At 43.5% G+C, this 22641-nt stretch overlaps 1 protein-coding gene across 1 annotated transcript in view; it reads left to right on the top strand.

The window, feature by feature from the left end:
* Window positions 1–22641, top strand: part of NEMP1 (nuclear envelope integral membrane protein 1) — a 55342-nt gene that overhangs the window by 10349 nt on the left and 22352 nt on the right. Inside the window, 5 exon segments of the mRNA XM_077297706.1 lie at window positions 4686–4902; window positions 9139–9211; window positions 13619–13712; window positions 19527–19641; window positions 21582–21807. Coding sequence (XP_077153821.1) covers window positions 4686–4902; window positions 9139–9211; window positions 13619–13712; window positions 19527–19641; window positions 21582–21807 — 725 coding nt within the window.

Here is a 22641-nt window from a genome sequence, read left to right as displayed (position 1 = left end):
AAAAGCTTCAGATGAAAAGAAGGGGGTTTCAGAAGAAAAACACAGGAAGTACCAGCCCTTTCGCAGGCCTTATTATAGTCAAAGATCAGACTACAGGGGTAAGGGGAAGCAAGGGAGATGGAGCTACCAAAAAGGGGGAGAAAATAGGGATTCAGGTCCCTCGACCTCTAGAACAGAATTCCGAAAGAAATGACGCCAACAGAATAGGAGGGCGACTGCTGAACTTTCGGATAGAATGGGGGGAGATTACCAGAAGTCCTTGGGTTCTCCAGGTTATATCTCAGGGGTACGAGAGAGAGTTCAGCTCTCTTCCCCCAGAAAGATTTTTTGTCTCCAACGTCCATCTCTCTTCTGTCTCCCGGGACTATGTGGTTGGACATCCAGGATCTTCTGCGAATGGCAGCAATATCCCCAGTTCCTCATCGGGAGATAGGAAGAGGTCATTACTCAGGCCTCTTCTCTATAAAAAAGCCCTCTGGGGAATCCAGAACTATAATAAACCTCAAACCCCTAAACAAGTGGTTAGAGTACAAGAGGTTCAAAATGGAGTCCATTCGCTCTACAATTCCCCTCTTAGGAAAGGACGTGGTAATGTGCACCTTAGACCTAAAGAGTGCATATTATCACGTCTCAATCTGCATAGCTCACCAAAAATACCTCAGATTCGTGGTAGAAAAAGAGGGAAGAATCTACCATTACCAGTTTTGCTGCCTCCCTTTTGGGTTGGCAACAGCGCCCAGAGTCTTTAAAAAATTGTCGTAGAAATAGTGGCTTATCTGAGAAATCGAGATATCACGATAGTACCCTAATTTAGACGATTTCCTATTAGTGGCGGACTCTATAGGGCAGCTCAAGATCAACTGTCAGTTGGTGATCTCCACTCTGCAGAATCTAGGTTGGGTGGTAAACTGGTCAAAGTCAGACCTGACACCCAAACCAAGAAAAAAATTTCTAGGAGTTATCCTAGACTCAAATGTCAGAAAATCTTTTCTTCAAGACGAAAAGCGGACCAATATAATAAGAAGAATCGGCCATTTTTCAAGAAGCCGAGTGTCCATCAGGGAGGCAATGAAGATTCTGGGGTTGATGATGGCTTGCATTCCTTGTGTCAACTGGAGCCAGTCTCATTCCCGTCAGTTACAGAGAGCAGTCCTCGCTTCCTGGGACAGAAGACAGACATCTCTGGACAGGGAGTTCCATCTATCCCGTCAGGTCAGACGATCCATACGCTGGTGGACTGTCCCCGGAAATCTCCAGGTCGGCGTTCCGTGGATCCAGTCTCCAGCTGTCGTGACCACAGACGCAAGCCAACAAGGTTGGGGTGGTCAAGTCCTTGGAAGGTACTATCAGGGACAGTGGAATTCAGAAGAAAGCATGAATTCCTCGAATCACAGGGAGCTACACATGGTCTGGAAGGTCCTCCGTTCAGCTCAGGATCTGCTAAAGAACAAACACCTGAAGATTCTCTCGGACAACATGACGACGGTAGCCTTTCTTCGGCATCAGGGGGGTCCAAGGCATCTAAAATTACATCACCTAGCGGATCAAATCTCCAGTTGGGCGGAGAGATCGGTTCTCTCAATTTCAGCGGTGCATCTGGAAGGTTCAAAGAACCAGGTGGCGGATTTTCTGAGCAGAAAAAAGCTGTCCGCTATGGAGTGGGAGCTAAACACTGACACGATGGTTGATCTTGATCACCCTAACATTCCCAGAATCCTTGATTTTTTTTGCAGCAGGGGTTTAAAAAGGTCTTAAACCGAGTACTCTGAGAGTTCAAGTGGCAGCCCTCAGCGTATTTTATGATTCTTCCCTAGCCTCCCACCCCTGGATAGCTCGTTTTGCCAGGGCAGTTTTGAGGCTAAGACCCTTGATCAGGAGAACCATCCCACCTTGGGATCTTAACCTGGTCCTTAATGAATTGTGCAAAAATCCTTTTGACTTAACTGAGGATATAGACATCTCTAATCTCTCCCTCAAAATAGCGTTTCTAGTGGCCATTACTTCAGCCAAGAGACTAGGAGAACTCTAGGCCCTGTCTATTCAAAATCCCTATTTGCAAATATTTGATAGGCTAGTCTTAAGACTTGACCCAGGCTTTCTTCCTAAGGTGGTCTCAGATTCTAATATGAATCAGGAGGTAGTGCTTTCCTTCTTTTTGTCAGTTTCCTAAAAACCAGAAAGAAATATTTTATCATAACTTGGATGTTAGGCTACGTTCACATTTGCGTTGTGCGCCGCAGCGTCGGCGCCGCAACGCACAACGCAAATAAAAACGCAGCAAAACGCATGCACAACGCTGCGTTTTGCGCCGCATGCGTCGTTTTTTTCATTGAATTTGGACGCAGCAAAAATGCAACTTGCTGCGTCCTCTGCGCCCGGACGCGGGCGCCGCAGCGACGCATGCGGCGCAAAACGCAAGTGCGCCGCATGTCCATGCGCCCCCATGTTAAATATAGGGGCGCATGACGCATGCGGCGCCGCTGCGGCGCCCGACGCTGCGGCGAGGACCGCAAATGTGAACGTAGCCTTAGGGAGACTGTACTTAAGTACTTGGAGGCGACTAGGGCCTGGAGACGGGATACTAATCTATTTGTTCTCTTTAGAGGCCCTAATAAGGGGAAAAAAGCTTCAAAATCTACCATTGCGAGATGGATTAGGGCCACCATTAGCCTAGTATACGAGGCACAGGGAAAGAGTCTCCCAGGCAACCTAAAAGCTCATTCATCCAGGGCGATAGCCGCCTCATGGGCAGAGAAAGGGGGTGCTTCGGCGGATCAGATCTGAAGGGCTGCATCCTGGTCTAATCTCAGTACCTTTTCTAAGCATTACAAACTAGACGTAGTGTCGTCTCAGCTAGCCTTTGGCAGGAAGGTGCTTCATGCAGTAGTCCCGCCCTAAGACCAAAAAGTCTCCTTTGGTACTTCTCCATGGTGCTGTCAGGTGGTGACCTGGAAAACGGTAATTAGACCTACCGGTAATTGTATTTCCAGGAATCCATCCTGACAGCACTGTTAGTTCCTTCCCTATTTCAAATTCAATGCATACCTATGTGAAGTATCATTTGTATAATGATTATGTTCAAATAAAATTCTTTTTTGCATCCATCCAGATGTTACTTTGGAAAATCACTGAAGGGTGGAAGGGGGAGGGTCCCTTTAAACTCTCATGGTTTCCTGTCTCACTATGGATAAGAAGGACATCCTCCAGGGTGCTGTCAGGATGGATTCCTGGAAATACAATTACCGGTAGGTCTAATTACAGGTTTTTTTGGTTTTTTTTGCTAAAGGGCTTTTTACACAATAAACATTTCCATCTATCCTCATGGAAATGATGGATGCTGCATTCCCTGTATACCAACAGTTGGATCATAATTGCTCGCAGATCCCGCTAATGACGAGTTGTACTTTTGAATGACAGCATTCATTTTATCATGTGATGCACTGGAAAGCGGGAAAAAATTTCCTAACGTGTTGAAATAGCAAAAAAGTGCAATTCCACAATTGTGTGTTTATTTATTTTTTATTGTTTACCATGTTCACTATATGATTACGCACATACCAAACATGCTTACGGTAGTTTTTTTAAGTGGTGAAAAAAAGAGTGACATTTGTAAAAAGAAAAACATTTTTTTCCTTGTGTCGCCATTTTTTTGAGACCTGTAATGTCATTTTTCGGGATATGGGGCTGTGTGAGGGCTTATTTTGTGCGAGATGATGTTTTAACTGATACCATTTTGGGAATAGAGATGGTTTTGATCGCCTTTTATTGCAGTCTTGCAGCTTCCAAAAGAAACGTAATACTGGCTTTTAGATTTTTTTTTTCTTTTGTTACATCTTTTGTCAAACAGATTAATTTATTTTATATTTTGATTAGACTTTTACAAACCCAACGATATCAAATGTGTATTTTTTTTTTATTTTTATTTTTTTTGAGGAGGCAGAAGGGAAGTGGGGGATTTGAACTTCTTTTTTTTTTTCATATTTTTAAGAACATTTTTCTTCCCCTTTTACTGGATTTAATAGGGACTTGAACCTGCGATTTGTCTGATGACTTGTCCTGTATATAGCAGTGCTGATGTCCCTGATAAACTCTGGCTTTCACAGGAGGATCATCATGACAAGCGTGGAGGTCTTCCCCAGATCCCCAGCTGTCATGGCAGCCTGTCAGCACCCCATGATCATGTCAAAAGTGCGCCAATGAGCAGGTAGAATGACGCGTCCACCTGTTGGCGCATGTTAAATGCCGCTGTCTGAGATTGACAGCTGCAGTTTACAGGCTGTTAGAGGCACATGATAAATCAGCCATAATCAGTCGGGAAAGATGGAGGTTTGCACGCAAATTCAGGGACATGACATATGACGTAAATGTACTTCATATGGCATGAAGGGGCTAATATCAGGATCATACAGCCATTCTGGCATGGATTTTAAAATAAATACACCAAACTCATCAGGTCTAAGAGATCTGTTTAATATTGCATGCCATGTATGTTGTGAAATCTGGTGATAGGCCCAATTTAGTTTGATTTTTTTTTTTTTTTTTTTTTTAATTCGTTGATACTGTGAGAACACAATTCTGAAGTGATTAATGGGTCGCTGTAATACATTTAGTCTGCAATCTTTACTGGCAGCTGCATAATTAGGAGTTTATTTTATATTTTTGTTTTGTGCTTTTCTTTTCTACAGATTCGGGTGAACAGCAGCAGGATGATCCGAGTGACGCAGGTGGATAGTGAGGAGAAGCTGAAGGAGTTGGAAAGCTTTACGGTGTTTGACATCTTCTCATTCTTCAAGGAGAAATTAAATGATACCTACATAAATGTTGATCTCCAGAGCAACAAGACCTGCATTAAAGTTCACGTGAATGAAGCAGAAACCCGTTACACTGTCACACTTTCTAAAGGTAGATTGCAGTTGGACGTTTTGTATGTGGTCTGTTTGCTACAGACAATTTTAATTTACAGAATGTCCCCAATTATAACCAATTTTTTACCTTCCTACCTGCCTGAAGATCAGCACGGAAAATTTTAAAGAAGCACTCTCAAGTTTTTATCCTCTTTACTATATTGCTATCACCATATTGTATAACACCGTGTACTTACAGTTGCTCATTTTGCCTTTCTACCCAGCTAATTCTTCTCTTTTCTCTATGTAGAAACATTAAGTATATTGTCCCTGCATTTATCATTTCCCTCTTTAACTCCTATCCCAAATGCTCCTCCTCCACCATATTAGGGACTTTTGCATTGAGTTATGATTTATATAGGGAAATGAGATCTCCTGTTTCTACATAGCGCTTAGAAGGATTCAGATTCTCAATTCTTTATCACATCATGTCATACACCTAATTTAAAAGAGAAGAATTAGATGGGTAGAAAGGCAAAATTAGCAATTGTAAGTACGCAGTGCTATATAATCTGATTATTGCAATGTATTAGGAGGATAAAAACTTTGATGGAAGTTTTTCTTTAAACTTGTTCCTTTTATAGGCTTGGTTGTTATTGGCCTCACAATCAGCTGGTATTGCTCGCATACACGATCTCTTCCACCTCTGTGGCTGGGCGATTTGAAGGGAAATGTTTCAAACATTGAAATCAATGGGTCATATGTTTAATGCAAGGAAAAATGGACTCTCTGTACACCCCTGCTCTTATAGTTTTTTTTGGTCTAAGGGCCACATTGTCAGATTGGAAAAAAACCCAATTGGCTTCATTAAAACGTCATATCATAAATATCTAATAGGTGCTGATTCCGTTTTTAGTATTTAGTATATAACAAGCACTTTTCACCTATTGTGTCCTCCCATTTCCTTGTAGATTGTAGGCTTGCGAGCAGGGACCTCACTCCTAATGTCACTGTTTAAATTGTCTTAACTTGTATTGAATTTATTGTCTGTACATGTCCCCGCTTAATTGTAAAGTGCTGCGGAATATGTTGGCGCTATATAAATAAAAATTATTATTATTATTACCACCCATAACGGGGATAGAGGTGCTCTTCTCTTCTGTTCATATCCAGAAAAGAAGAGCCCACAGGTCCAGCTTTGCCCAGTGTAGTTATGTGAGACGCTGACAGTCTCATTTCTCCCATAACCTACAATGATTCTAGCACTCACACACAGCCACGTCATCTTCATCTCCTTACCTAGATGACATGGCCACACAGTGCATCAATAATAGTTATCCATCCCAAAGGTGCTACCTGACAGTACAACCCCTGGCAAAAATGATGGAATCACCGGCCTTGGTGGATGTTCAGTCAGTTGTTTGATTTTGTAGAAACAAATCAAGAACAAAAAATGTGGTAGTCAGTAATGGTTACATTTTGTAACCAAGCATAGGGGAAAAAGTATGGAATCACTCAATTCTGAGGAAAAATTGATGGAATCGCCCTGTAAATTTTCATACCCAAAAATAACACCTGCATCAAATTAGATCTGCTCGTTAGTCTGCACCTAAAAAAGAGTGATCACACCTTGGAGAGCTGTTGCAACAAGTGGACTGACATGAATCACGGCTCCAACACGAGAGATGTCAGTTGAAACAAAGGAGAGGATTATCAAACTCTTAAAAGAGGATAAATCGTCACGCAATGTTGCAAAAGATGTTGGTTGTTCACAGTCAGCAGTGTCTAAAATCTGGACCAAATACAAACAACATGGGAAGGTTGTTAAAGGCAAACATTCTGGTAGACCAAGGAAGACATCAAAACGTCAAGACCGGAAACTTAAAGCAATATGTCTCCAAAACAGGAAATGCACAACAAAACAAATGAGGAACGAATGTGTGGAAACTGGAGTCAACGTGTGTGACCGAACTGTAATAAACTGCCTAAAGGAAATGGAATTTACATACAGAAAAGCTAAACTAAAGCCATCATTAACATCTAAACAGAAAAATACAAGGTTACAATGGGCTAAGGAAAAGCAATCGTGGACTGTGGATGACTGGGTGAAAGTCATATTCAGTGATGAATCGCGAATCTGCATTGGGCAAGGTGATAATGCTGGAACTTTTGTTTGGTGCCGTTCCAATGAGATTTATAAAGATGACTGCCTGAAGAGAACAAGCAAATTTTCACAGTCATTGATGATATGGGGCTGCATGTCAGGTAAAGGCACTGGGGAGATGGCTGTCATTACCTCTTCAATAAATCCACAAGTTAATGTGGATATTTTGGACACTTTTATTATCCCATCAATTGAAAGGATGTTTGGGGATGATGAAATCATTTTTCAAGATGATAATGCATCCTGCCATAGAGCAAAAACTGTGAAAACATTCCTTGAAAAAAGACCCATAAGGTCAATGTCATGGCCTGCAAATAGTCCGGATCTCAATCCAATTGAAAATCTTTGGTGGAAGTTGAAGAAAATGGTCCATGACAAGGCTCCAACCTGCAAAGCTGATCTGGCAACAGCAATCAGAGAAAGTTTGAGCCAGATTGATGAAGAGTACTGTTTGACACTCATTAAGTCCAAGCCTCAGATACTGCAAGCTATTATAAAAGCCAGAGGTGGTGCAACAAGGCCGGTGATTCCATAATTTTTGCCAGGGGTTGTACTCTACTCCCTAACATGGAAAATACACTGTTTTGCCTGTATGTGACCAGATCGTAGAGGACCGCACAGAAAGCCACTGAGGGTCTTATGTTGACACACTTGCTATATAAGGAATGCTGCTTTTTGTAAGACATCTCCTACTCTCTTGCATAACCTAACAAGATATGAACAAGGCTTGTCTAAGACATACGGAAAGGTGCTTAATGCTAATTACATCCCTTACCTTGCTTTTAGAAAATCGTGGGACATTTTAGAGGGCACCCTCTTCCGGTATGAGTTTTGATGAAGTCCTTGTCTTCTGTGCTGCAGATTTACCAGTTCTCTGAATGATCAGCTCTGTATAAGGGTACCGTTACACTAAACGATTTACCAACGATCACGACCAGCGATAAGACCTGGCCGTGATCGTTGGTAAGTCGTTGTGTGGTCGCTGGGGAGCTGTCACACAGACAGCTCTCCAGCGACCAACGATGCCGAAGTCCCCGGGTAACCAGGGTAAACATCGGGTTACTAAGCGCAGGGCCGCGCTTAGTGACCCGATGTTTACCCTGGTTACCATTGTAAATGTAAAAAAAAAAAAAAAAAAACACTACATACTCACCTTCTGATGTCCGTCAGGTCCCTGGCCGTCTGTTTCCCGCACTGACTGTGTCAGTGCCGGCCGTAAAGCACAGCACAGCGGTGACGTCACCGCTGTGCTCTGCTTTTACTTTACGGCCGGCGCTCACAGTCAGTGCGGGAAGCCGCCGGCGAGGGATGTGACAGGCACCGGAATGTAAGTATGTAGTGTGTTTTTTTTTTTTTTTTTTTCTTTACATTTACAATGGTAACCAGGGTAAACATCGGGTTACTAAGCGCGGCCCTGCGCTTAGTAACCCGATATTTACCCTGGTTACAAGCGAACACATCGCTGGATCGGTGTCACACACACCGATCCAGCGATGACAGCGGGTGATCCAGCGACGAAAGAAAGTTTCAAACGATTTGCTACGACGTACGATTTTCAGCGGGGTCCCTGATCGCAGTAGCGTGTCAGACACAGCGAGATCGTATGGATATCGCTGGAACGTCACGGATCGTACCGTCGTAGCGACCAAAGTGCCACTGTGAGACGGTACCCTTACTTGCCCACACCACTGATTGGCATCTTTCTGTGTCCGGTGGCATTATACACCAGGAGGACAATATGGCATGTGACACCTAGTCCTTTTAGTTATAATCTCTTGGTGATAACATTGATTGTATTGAAACTGCATCAAGCACCCTAGTAAGTGATAAAACCACTGGAATCAGGGTGTCGGCTCCTACATTATGCTGCTCTCAGATTACCTAACAAAAACCTGGTGACAGATTCCCTTTTAAGTTATCTGCAATATTTAGGAAGAGAATCTAAATCTTAGTAATTTTTGTTGCGTTCCAAGATTCTTAAATTGCCCAGAAAGTCAGAGGCCCCAGGCACAGCTGGATTATACAGGCTGGGGCAGTACTACTGCTGGGAACTGATGATCGCAGGCTGTTTACATATGCTGTTTTTCCTTTCACGCGTTTCATTGACATGTCCATCTTTCTATATTGCAGACTTTGATCCCAAGCTGGTTGCCATCTTCGTTATTGGTCTTTTCTTATTTTTCTATGGAGACTCGCTCAGTCGGTAGGTTTTCATCATCTTGGATACAATAATGACTATTACCATGGTTAATTGTGATTGGTACAGAAAGGAAGACATTTTATTGTTGCTGGCGTATAGCAGAGAACCTGTCACTGTTTTCACGCTGTGACATTAATGTATTAGGCTACTTTCACACTAGCGTCGTTCGACGCACGTCGCAATGCGTCGTTTTGGTGAAAAAACGCATCCTGCAAAGTTGCCCGCAGGATGCGTTTTTTCCCCATAGACTTTCATTAGCGACGCATTGCGACGGATTGCCACACGTCGCATCCGTCGTGTTTTGGAGGACCGTCGGCACAAAAAAAGTTGCATGTAACGTTTTTTTGTGCGTCATGTCCGCAATTTCCGACCGCGCATGCACGGCCGGAACTCCGCCCCCTCCTCCCCTGACATTACAATGGGGCAGCGGATGCGTTGAAAAACTGCATCCGCTGCCCCCATTGTGCTTTTATTTCACAGTATGCGTCGGTACGTCAGCCCGACGCACTGTGACGGGTCCGTAACGACGCTAGTGTGAAAGTAGCCTTAGGCTGCTTTCACACTAGCGTCGGTACGGGGCCGTCGCGCTGCGTCGGCCCGACGTACCGACGCATACTGTAAAAAAAAAAGTCTGACGTGGGCAGTGGAAGCAGTCTTACTACGCTTCCGCTGCCCCATTGCAAGGTCCGGGGAGGAGGGGGCGGAGTTTCGGCCGCGCATGCGCGGTCGAAAATGGCGGTCTCGACGCACAAAGTTACATGTAACTTTTTTTTGTGGGTGTGGTCCGCCAAAACACGACGCAACCGTCGCAAGACGGTTGCGACGTGTGGCACTGCGTCGCTAATAAGTCTATGGAAAAAAAAAACGCATCCTGCGGGCAACTTTGCAGGATGCGTTTTTTCTCCACAACGACGTATTGCGACGTGCAGTGCCCGACGCTAGTGTGAAAGTAGCCTTAGGGTACACATGATCTCTCGGGCTGTATCCCCAAGGCTATGACCTAAACTATGCCATACATTAGAACTGCAGCATAGCACCCGTAAGTATCCAATTCCCACATGGTATCTGCCCCCGGGGAATGCAGCCTTGTTGTACACAGGCTCCGATCTTCCATACTCACCTTTTCTAATCTTTTCAGATTGCGCCTTAAATTATTCTTGTGAAGGGATCTATTAGCAAAGAGTAGGGGATAATTGCAAAAACTTGATGCTTTTTAGCCAATCACTTAACTCTCTTCTTCCTCTTTGCTGATGGATTGTTCTACACTTAATTTTACTTGCTTTTGATTTCTTTCACGCATCATTGGGGTAATCACTGTTTATTCATTGGGTTATACTTTTATGAACCAAAACAGGCAAATGCATTAAATTCTGCCCTTGTTCTGATAAAACTTAAAGTACCTGTATATGGCATCCTCGCTGTGCCTATGAAAGTCCCAACTACCCACCTTTCTGCTATTTGATCTCTGCATTTATTTACTGAAGATGAAGGTGGCCATGTATTTCATGTGCCTTGTCGCCAATTGTCCGTACTTCTGCAGATACTAACAGCAGGATCTCCGATTTCTGTACTGGGATGTGTTCAGTGATTTCCCCAAAATCACTGAATACATAAAAAGCATCATCTTTAAAATATTGAAACGACATCACTGTGTCCGTGGTTTACACAGTGGAAAGATTGGTAGCCAGGGGGGCCTATATTTTGCACCTATACTTGTCCCAGGGCAACGGTAAAATTTAATGACAGTTTCCTTAGTACGTGGATTGCAGGATTCTCTTCTGATCAAGAGCTGTGTTTTTTGTTTTTTTTTTGTTAGCATCTGTGCTCTCTTGCATATAAAGAGGTGTCCTGGGTGGAGGACCCCCCTCTGTTGTATCCATGTGCTCTTGTGTAATATGCAATATTGAAGGGAACCTGTCATGTTGTACATGCAGTCCGATCTGTGGTTAGCATGCTACAGAGAAGTTGAGGAAAATTACATATTCAGTACAGCTTGGATTTTATTGAATTCCCTGGTATTTAGGTGTATAGGCAGAATCTAGTGGGCGGTCCTACTAGTGATTGACGGGTAGCTCTTCATGCACAGTCATACAGGAAAGACTGTCCATCTCTGAGTAAGATGCCTACTGGATATATATATATATTATACTATACGTACCGTATATACTCAAGTGTAAGCCGAGAATTTCAGCCCTTTTTTTAAGGCTGAAATTGCCCTTCTCGGCTTATACTCGAGTCATTCCCAGGGGTCGGCAGGGAAGGGGGAGCAGCAGCTGTCTAATAATACTCACCTGCTCCTGGCGCGGTCCCTGCACATCCCTGGTTCTCTGAGCACTGACAGCTTCTTCCTGTGTTGAGTGGTCACATGGTACCACCACTCATTACAGTAATGAGTATGGACCCGACTCCACTCCCATAGGGGTGGAGCTGCATATTCCCTGGAACCAGGGATGTGCAGGGACCGCGCCGGGAGCAGGTGAGTATGACTGGGGCAGTGCGCGATATTCACCTGTCCCCCGATCCACCGTCGATGCCGCTGTCTTCTGCGACCTCTGCAGTGACGCTCAGGTCAGACGGCATTTTTTAATAGCAGCAACAGCATATTGAGTATAATAGTCTCCTATGGAGCATCTTATTTGGCCATAATCAGCATTGTGCAGTACTATATGGGGCAAATGTGCCTATGGAGCATCTTATGGGGCCGTTTGCAGCGTTATATGGGGCAAATACAGTATCTCTATGGAGCATCTTATGGGGCCATAATCAGCATTTGTGCAGCATTATATGGGGCAAATGTGTCTGTGGAGCATCTTATGGGGCCGTAATCAGCATTTGTGCAGCATTGTATGGGGCAAATGTCTGTATGGAGCATCTTATGGGGCCCATCATAAACTGTATGGAGCATTATATGAGGCTCCTGATTCAATATCGATATTCAAAAACATCGGTATTGGTATCTATTTTTATTTTTGACATTTACCGGTAGCTGCTGCATTTTCCACCCTAGGCTTATGCTTGAGTCATTAAGTTTTCCCAGTTTTTTTGTGGCAAAATTAGGGGTCTCGGCTCATACTCGGGTCGGCTTATACTCGAATATATACGGTACATACGGTAGGGATGTCATTGAATCATATTTTTTTGTGGGACAGCACCATTTAGTATTTAGTTACAGTGGGTGCCAGGCCTCCAGACAAATGTCCAGTTTGTCCTATAATAGGTAATATAAGAAAAAAGGCAGCACTCCAAGACAAACAAATTGAAAAAAGGTGGACTTTATTAAGCCCAAATAGCAACGTTTTGGTTCATAGAACCTTTCTCAAGGAGAGCTGCCTTATTTTCTTCCATATCTTGCTATGGGATTTGAGTGTATCTAGACATCTGTTATTGGTATAAACTCCCTGAAGTTCCCATACACCGATGATGAGTAACTATTGAATTCTTTTCAAGAGAAGCTCCAGATTCATGGCTGCCGGCTCATGTGGAAACATGAATAAGTCCTAATATTTATAGTTAACAATGACGACACTTATTGTTTTTGTTATTTATACTTAGCAGGGACATTTTGGGGGAAATTTGTTGCCAACAAGTTTATGATCCTCAACATTATTTTTAACTTTACTGATAGGTTACAGATGTGAAAACACTGCTGGGTAAACAATGTAATGTGAAGAGATATACACGTCTTAAATTTTCTTCTTGATCGACTGTATGCTGGTGCTCCGGGCCAACTATAGCCCTCCAAGAAGGGGGTTCACTTTGCTTACATCGATGTTGAGTGATTTTCTATGGCCTTGTTAGATGAGCCCTCCGGTGTTACGCTTTGTGGTTTCTGCTTAGCACATAAATTACAATGCCGTGACAGATCTGTTGTATGACTGATAACTAGAGGTGAACGAATATGTTCAGGTTCCCTCTTATTCAGCAAGCTATAGCGCTTACCGAATAAGTTGCAGAGGGAACCCGGATACATGGATCGCACCGGCTGATCTATTGATTGGCGCCGCAGCTGTATGTGTCGCTGCTGTGTCACAGCACATGCATGGAGAGCCCAACAAACAGGCTCTCCGTGCATGTGCTGTGACAGTGACACAGCCGCGACACGTGCAGCTGCGGCGCTGATCGGCCGGCGCTATCCAGGAAGCCGGTTTCCCTCTGCAGCTTATTCGGAAAGCACTATAGCTTGCCGAATAAGAGGGAACCCAAACCAATTTGCTCATCTCTACTGATAACCCCATTGACAAAATAGTCCAAGGGGTTCTGTTTTTAACGAGTATAGCATAACATACAGCATTGTTTCCTATTCAATTGTACGTAGGCAATGTTCACATGTAACTGTAAAGAGTAGAAGTGTTGGCGCCACTGACCCTGAGTGATATCCATGTACAGAACGTTTGTCTTTTTCTTCCACAGAAGCCAAGTGTTTTTCTATGGCACAGGGATGAGTGTGGGGATGATGGCTTCCATACTGATACTTGTCTTCATGCTGTCCAGGCTGCTGCCTAGGGTAATATATGTAACACTGTATGATAATTGCTGCGGGTGTGCACAACGCTACATTTATTCTTACACAATGAGGAGGATGCATGGTATTAATAATGAAATACAAATACTGTCTTTATATCTATGACTATTTAAGATTAGACCACATATGCCAAAGTTATCACGCTGGATGATAAATGTTTTGCATCATTAGAAACCATTTATATCTTGTGCAAAACTTTTAAGCAGGTGTGGAAAGCCGCCTGCTGCAAAGTACAACCTTCCAATAATAGACTCGTTAACAGTTTAGTTTGTTTTTATCAACTAACGAGATGCAAAGTAAATGCCCAAAAGAGAAATCTACAGCATCCTATCCATGGTTCTAGGTATACTTGTACACAGTTTTTGAAGGAACTCAACAGGTAGGTTGTTCCAATTATCGTGAAGAACTAACCATAGATCTTGTTCTGTGGATTTTGGCTTGTGAAAATCCTTCTGTCTCTTCATTTAAAGGGCGACTGTCAACACAGAATAACTATTGAAACCAAGTTTGGCCCCTCTGTGCACCCTTAGCATGGCCGAACATTTAAGTGCATCTTCCCACTTGCTTGTTTTTCCTTCCATCTCTGCTTTTCTCTGGCTCTATAAAGCCAGAGCTGTCAATCAAAATAGAGATGGGTGGAGATAGAGGGAAAACAAGAAGATGGGAAGGTGCGCTTAAATGTTTGGCTGTGCCACGATGCACCGAGCTCCTGTATTTGGTGTGCTTAGTCATTCTGTGCTGACAGTCCTTTTAATCCAAGACAGACTCAGTGCTATTGAGATCAGGGCTCTGTGCTTTACCACTTAAAGGGAATCTGTCACCTAATTTTGGTCCTATAAGCTGCAGCCACCACCATTGGGCTTATCTGCAGCATTCTGTAATGCTGTAGATAAGCCCCCCCCCCCCCCCCCCCCCCCCCCATTAACCTGAAAGATAAGAATAACAAGTTAGATTATACTCACCCAGGGGCGGTCCGGGTCCAATGGACATCGCAGGTCTGGGTCCGGCGCCTCACATCTTCATGCGATGACTTCTTCTTTCTTACTGTCGCAGCTCTGGCGCAGGCAAAATTCTCTGCCCTGTCGAGGGCAGAGCAAAGTACTGCAGTGCACAGGTGCCGGGAAAGGTCACAGAGGCCCAGCGCCTGCGCACTGCAGTACTTTGCTCTGCCCTCAACAGGGCAGACAAAGGGTATGTTCACACGTTCCTGATTTCAGTCCTTTTTTTTTAGGACTAAAACCGCAGCTCTTGGCAGAAAACGCAGGTGCGGTTTTGGTGCGGTTTTTGATGCGTTTTTTTATGCAGTTTTCTCTGCAGATTGTCTGTGTTTGACACAAATAAAGCTTTAACTGCAGTGGGGGGGGGAAAAAAAAAAAGAAATGTTATTTCCTTGTCCAACCCTTTTCTTCTTCCATCCTCCATTTTGGGACTAAACACCAAAATGAGTTGGACGTGTTTTGAATGACAGCGCTCCGCAGAGTGCTGAGCGTAGGCCAGATCACAGCCCGCGGATCCAGCTCTATCCAGCTATTTAAGTCTACGTTCACATTTGCGGTCAGCGTCGGGCGCCGCAGCGTCGCCGCATGCGTCATTCGCCCCTATATTTAACATGGGGGCGCATGGACATGCGTCGCACTTGCGTTTTGCGCCGCATGCGTCACTGCAGCGCACGCATCCGGGCGCAGAGGACGTAGCAAGTTGCATTTTTGCTGCGTCCAAAATCAATCAAAAAAAGGACGCATGCGGCGCAAAACGCAGCGTTGTGCATGCATTTTGCTGCGTTTTTGTTTGCGTTGTGTGTTGCGGCGCCGACGCTGCGGCGCACAACGCACATGTGAACATAGCCTAAGTGCCACGTATTTAAGTGCCACGTATTTAAGTGCCACGTATTTAAGTGCCACGTATTTAAGTGCCACGTATTTAAGTGCCACGTATTTAAGTGCCACGTATTTAAGTGCCACGTATTTAAGTGCCACGTATTTAAGTGCCACGTATTTAAGTGCCACGTATTTAAGTGCCACGTATTTAAGTGCCACGTATTTAAGTGCCACGTATTTAAGTGCCACGTATTTAAGTGCCACGTATTTAAGTGCCACGTATCACGTATTTCAGTGCCACGTATTTAAGTGCCACGTATTTAAGTGCCACGTATTTAAGTGCCACGTATTTAAGTGCCACGTATCACGTATTTCAGTGCCACGTATTTAACTGCCACGTATTTAACTGCCACGTATTTAACTGCCACGTATTTAACTGCCACGTATCACGTATTTCAGTGCCACGTATTTCAGTGCCACGTATTTCAGTGCCACGTATTTCAGTGCCACGTATTTCAGTGCCACGTATTTCAGTGCCACGTATTTCAGTGCCACGTATTTCAGTGCCACGTATTTAAGTGCCACGTATCACGTATTTAAATGCCACGTATCACGTATTTAAATGCCACGTATCACGTATTTAAGTGCCACGTATTTAAGTGCCACGTATTTAAGTGCCACGTATTTAAGTGCCACGTATTTAAGTGCCACGTATTTAAGTGCCACGTATCACGTATTTCAGTGCCACGTATTTAACTGCCACGTATTTAACTGCCACGTATTTAACTGCCACGTATCACGTATTTCAGTGCCACGTATTTCAGTGCCACGTATTTCAGTGCCACGTATTTCAGTGCCACGTATTTCAGTGCCACGTATTTCAGTGCCACGTATTTAAGTGCCACGTATCACGTATTTAAATGCCACGTATCACGTATTTAAATGCCACGTATCACGTATTTAAGTGCCACGTATTTAAGTGCCACGTATTTAAGTGCCACGTATTTAAGTGCCACGTATCACGTATTTCAGTGCCACGTATTTAAGTGCCACGTATTTCAGTGCCACGTATTTCAGTGCCACGTATTTAAGTGCCACGTATCACGTATTTCAGTGCCACGTATTTCAGTGCCACGTATTTCAGTGCCACGTATTTCAGTGCCACGTATTTCAGTGCCACGTATTTAAGTGCCACGTATTTAAGTGCCACGTATTTAAGTGCCACGTATCACGTATTTCAGTGCCACGTATTTCAGTGCCACGTATTTCAGTGCCACGTATTTCAGTGCCACGTATCACGTATTTAAGTGCCACGTATTTAAGTGCCACGTATCACGTATTTAAATGCCACGTATCACGTATTTAAGTGCCACGTATTTAAGTGCCACGTTTTTAAGTGCCACGTATTTAACTGCCACGTATTTAACTGCCACGTATCACGTATTTCAGTGCCACGTATTTCAGTGCCACGTATTTCAGTGCCACGTATTTCAGTGCCACGTATTTCAGTGCCACGTATTTCAGTGCCACGTATTTCAGTGCCACGTATTTAAGTGCCACGTATTTAAGTGCCACGTATTTCAGTGCCACGTATCACGTATTTCAGTGCCACGTATCACGTATTTAAGTGCCACGTGCCACGTATTTAAGTGCCACGTATCACGTGCCACGTATCACACATATATATAACGTATAACACACTGACAGGAGCCATAGTTCCTGTCGGTGTGTCACTGCGCATGCGCGAGCGAGTTTACCGGCGGTCATTGACCCCGGCACTCTCGCTTAACGGCAGTGCTGCGTGGGAAAGTTCAACGCAGCTGTACTGCCGTTAACCGAGACGCTGGAGCCATTGAACTCCGGAACAGTACGCGATACACTGCTAGGAGCTTCGCTCCTGGCAGTGTATCGCCGGAGAGCAGCCGATCGGCGTGGGACACTCGTTTTATGGATTCTGCGGACAGGGAGTATGAATTTGATTTTTTATTTTGGGATTTTATCTAGGGGATCGAGGGCTTCGCCTACAAGTGTGCTGTTGGTGAGTATATACTCTGTTATGTGTTGTATGTACTGTACTGTGTGTCATGTATGTGTATTGTGTGTAGGTGTTTTGTGTAACTTTACAATTGTGCTAAGTTACACAAAGTTAAGTTAGTTAAATTGTGCCGGACACAGGGACAACTCTCCCATCCTAATACCGGATGGGAGTAGTAGTCCCATACGGCGACTTAGCACAATGGTGGCACTAGCGTCGCATGGGGACACACACACACACACACACACACACACACACACACACACACACACACACACACACACACACACACACACAATCAATCAAACGGCCGACACGATCCCCATGCGACTGTACGCCTCCATGTCTCTCCGCCCAAGCACTTCCGCCCACGCACTTCCGGCCGCTTCCCCGCACTTCCTGCTGCAGCGGTTCTGCACCACAAACCGCAATAAAACCCGCAGATATATTTTTGATCTGCGGGTTTTACTGCGGGTTTGACCTCACAATGGAGGTCTATGGGTGCAGAACCGCTGCTGTTTCGGACAAAGAAGTGACATGCTCCTTCTTTTTTCCCGCAGCTATTCAGCGCGGCTTTTTTTTGGAAATTCAGGATCGTGTGCACAGTGGTTCCCGTTTTCCATAGGGTACATTGTACTGTACCCTGCATGGAAAAAAGCTGCGGAACCGCAGCGGCAAAACCGCTGCGGTTCCGCGGTAAAAAACGCACTGTGTGAACATGGCCAAAGTGCGCCTGCACCGGAGCAGCGGAGTGAAGACAAGAAGAGCACATCATCGCAAGAAGATAGGAGGCGCCGGACCGGACCTGCGATGCCCATCGGACCCGGACCGCCCCTGGGTGAGTGTAATCTAAGTTGTTGTTCTTATCTTTCAGGTTACATCGGGGGGGGGGGGCTTATCTACAGCATTACAGAATGCTGTAGATAAGCCCGATGGCGGTGGCTGCAGCTTATAGGACCAAAATTAGGTGACCGATTCCCTTTAAACCAAAATCCCTCTCTGCCACTGATATATGCTCTCTTGTTAATTGAGGCACAAATAGACCCACCTTCATCAGTCAATTTGTGCCTATTTTTGGCACATTCTACTAGAAAATGTCTGGTCCGCTTTCTGACATATTTCTAATCCACATTCTCCTTGGACGTCCGTTTGTAAAACTGGACTGACACGTGGGCAAGCCTTGATGCTTGGCGTGGATCTAGTCATTTATGGATACCACTTTTTTAAAAAGTAGTTAAGTTTTTGCCTAACCTCACATCAGTAGGGGATGGGGAAAGTGGGAGAGTAACAATTGAAGAATTTAAAGAAACCTCTCTAGACATATTTCAAGGTGCTACAAATGTATCAGCCCCTTTGTAACATTTTGATCATTTTGTCACACACAGCAGCAACATTGCCTGTATCGAAAAGACTTAAAGGGAACCTCTTTCGTCAGATAATGTTATTCACCTGCAGATTTAGGGTTAATCTGCAGGATAACAGCATTAGAAAGGTGCCCATCCACATTACTGAAAGCGCGTCACTCAGAATAAAATGAACTTTATTACTTTCTTCATCTGTTGGCTTTCAGTCATCCCGGTGTGCCTGTCACAGGTACAGCCTTACAGCACTGAGCGGCGGCTGTAGCCATGCACTGGCTGTCGGCTGGCCCTGCAGTGCTTCAGTGAGCTAGGGTTGAGCTAGTGAAAACTAGGACTGCCTGCCGTGAGTATTGGAGAAGCTAAATGTAGCTAGCTGCAAAACATAAGGAAACGGGGTCTATTGCTCCTTTGAAATTAAAGCTCATTCTAATTCTAGCTTGAAGTTTCTCGTAGATAAAACATGATCAGTTAATCTTTGTCTTTACATCATCGCTTACATTTCCATTGTATGTGTACAGTTTATACGTAACTTTAGGGTTGTTATGAAGAATATTCTAACTGAACTTTTTTGCTTTTGCTCCAGAAAAGCCCTTTCTATATGTTACTAGTCGGAGGTTGGTCCTTCTCACTATATATTATCCAACTGGTGTTGAAAAACTTCCAGGAAATCTGCAGAGAGCATTGGCAGTATCTACTAGGTACACTAGTATTTTATTATTTCTGAAGCTGTAAACTCTGTACAAGATCATATCACTTTTTTAATCCCTTACCTTTGTACTAAATGCTTCAATTTTTAATGTAAATATTTTAATGTAAAAGTTTTATTATTGTCGTTAAAAGCAACTGTAGTTGCACGTCAGTCAGGATATTTCCTGCCTGTATCACACTCGCAGTTACTCAGGGTCCATTTAGACAGACCGATAATTGAGAAAAGCGCTCGTAGGAAGGCTCACTTCACAATTATTGGCCTGTGTAAACAGGCAGGCAATCACCTGCCGAACAAGATTTGATTTGCACAAAACATCTTTGTTCTTGGCAGCTCATCATCCTTTATAAACAGGACCTGCACTGCCAATACTAATGGCAGCCTATGTGCACTGGATGATATTACTAATCATTTGGGCGATTGCATCTGAAGCGTATAAACAATCGTTCTCTGTAGCACAGCGATCTTGTGTAAACAGGATGTGCTTCTGAGAACATGTCCTGTGTGCACAGAAGGATTTTATGTGCAACCGGTTTGTCTAAACATGCTATTAATCAACTGCCGATCGGCCTGTCTAAATTCTTGACCGTTTTAATATTTTTTTTTTAATCTTAACTTCTGATAATTTTTGCCTTTCATGGCCATAACTGTACAGAAAAATAAGTAAGAAAAATCCAAATAAGATGAAATTGTAAAAAAAAAAAAAAATTTTTTTTTTTTTTTTTTTTGTGGGTGTTTGTTTTTAGAGTTGAGCAAATATTTAAAAATTCAGTTCGGATTACGATTGGCAGCGAATATTGTATTTGCAATATTCGCTGAACGTCATTGGTGTCAGTGGGAGTAGAAATTACCAAGTATGTTCGGAACCGATCGTCAAACATAAGTTCGGCACAAATAGGGTACCCATACGGCACAAATATGGCAAATTCAGATTCAGCGATAGTTTCTGAACATATTCGCTCTACTCTATTTGTTATTACAATGTTCATTGTGTGGTAAAAGTGTGCTAACAATCTGATTCTCCTGCTCAGTACAAATACAGCAAGACCAAAGCGACGTGTAATCCATTTTTATTGCATTTTTTGAGACGGGCGCGGCAACCAAATACACAGCAATCCTGGCGGCGTTTCTATTTATTTTTCTCTTTTACTGTATAGTTTAATTACTTTTCTATTATGATACTGTGTCAGTACAGAATGACTTTTCAAACCAAATACAGGAGCTCGGTGCTTCATGCTGGGGCCAAAGATTTTTATACTCCTTTCTGCCTTCTTAGCTTCCATCCAACTTCACCCCTCTTTGGCTCTATGAAACCAGAGATGCTAATTAAAGAGGGGGGGGCAGAGGGAAAACAAGCGAGTGGGAAGGTTTATAGAAATGATAGGCGCCGCCGTGAAGCACCGAATGGCCGGACCTAATGTGAGCAGTCGTTCTGTACTGACAGTCTCTTTAAATGCTGCTGTCAGTGATTGATACCTCAACTAAATGGTTAAAGGGAATCTCTCGTGTCAAAAAACCTATTAACCTGCAGACGTTGGTGTTTTATCTGCATGAATTTTGCTCCTCTCGGCAGCCTCTGGCTTTCAGTCAGTCATGCGGCCTATGTGGCTTCAGTCACCGCTTAGTAAACGCACTCCGGCACTGACTGACAGTCGGCTCGGTACTTATGCACTGCAGAGCTGGTGACTGGGCACGATTACAGCAGACACTCACTATATATGTTTTGTTAATTGCTTAAAAAAAATTAACATTCCTCCCTTTGAAAGCATTCTTACTTTACAGTATTTTTTCTCCACCTACCTAGAACTTTTGCACACTATTGAGATTATTGCATCCTCTGAGTGTTTTGACTATTGGGTAAAAATCATCCTTTTGGAACTTTTTTAAAGAATTTTAAGTTTTTCCCCTTCCCACATTCCTTTTGTTTCCTAGGCTATCTGGGTATCGTGGGCTTTGTCAGCTTTGCCGTGTGCTATAAATATGGACCTTTGGAAAATGAGCGGAGTGTAAACCTGCTGAACTGGACTTTACAAATAATCGGATTGCTGCTGATGTACATCGGCATCCAAGTGCGCTATCTGGCGCTGGTTATGATCGTAGTAGCGTTTTGTACCAAGCAGATGGAGTACCCGCTGCGGTGGATACACACCTTATACAAGTAAGTGAAAGAAATCAATTTCCATGTGCTCATATGTTGGCACGGTCTAGTTCTACATAACTATCTTGGCACTAGTGTCATTCTGAATGTTACCTTTTGGGTCATTCCATGTCAAGTGAACCAATAATTTTAACCACTATATTTTTAATTCTTTTGAGATTTTGTTATTTGGTAATAGTGTGTCAGAGAATGCAAAATGTGAAGAAAAAAAAATTCTATATTTTTTTTTTTTTAATTTTTTTTTGGATTTTCAAAGTTCGGAAAAAGTGTGAATTTCGGTGTTGCCTGCCTTTACATTTCTCCCCATAACTCAGGCTGGAAAAAAGATAGAGAGAGAAAATAAACACCAGTCTACTCAGAACTGTACAGGCTTTCACCAGATATGTCACAAGAGTATCTTTGATAATATTTTACCTATGCGAACGCAAGCGCAAAACTTTTAAACGCATTTCCGAAAAAAAACATTTAATTTAAAAATTTCAAAAACTGCACTTGGGCCTGCTATGCTCCTAGCCACATATGTACCAAAATACAAGCTGGGATCGTGATGGGATCATATTTTAAAAAATAAAAATAAAACTATTAGTGTCAGATCAAAAATCTTGATTTCAGATCTGTTCAGCCTGTGGTCTAACATTGTGGGGTCCATATTTACTAAATAATCCATGATTTTTAGATATTACTGTATTGTTTTATTATGTTACAGCTTAGAAGCAGGAGAGGACAGAGGAGAAGCTTTGTTAGGACTGAGAATGAGCAGGGGTAGACAGTGACTGCAGAGCAGATGACAGGCCGGCAGCTCGAGCCTCCAGAGGCCGTGTTCACACCAAATCT

This window comes from Ranitomeya variabilis, chromosome 3, assembly GCF_051348905.1.
Source record: "Ranitomeya variabilis isolate aRanVar5 chromosome 3, aRanVar5.hap1, whole genome shotgun sequence".
In the NCBI taxonomy this organism is placed as follows: domain Eukaryota; kingdom Metazoa; phylum Chordata; class Amphibia; order Anura; family Dendrobatidae; genus Ranitomeya; species Ranitomeya variabilis.
This window is presented reverse-complemented; position numbering and strand designations above follow the sequence as displayed.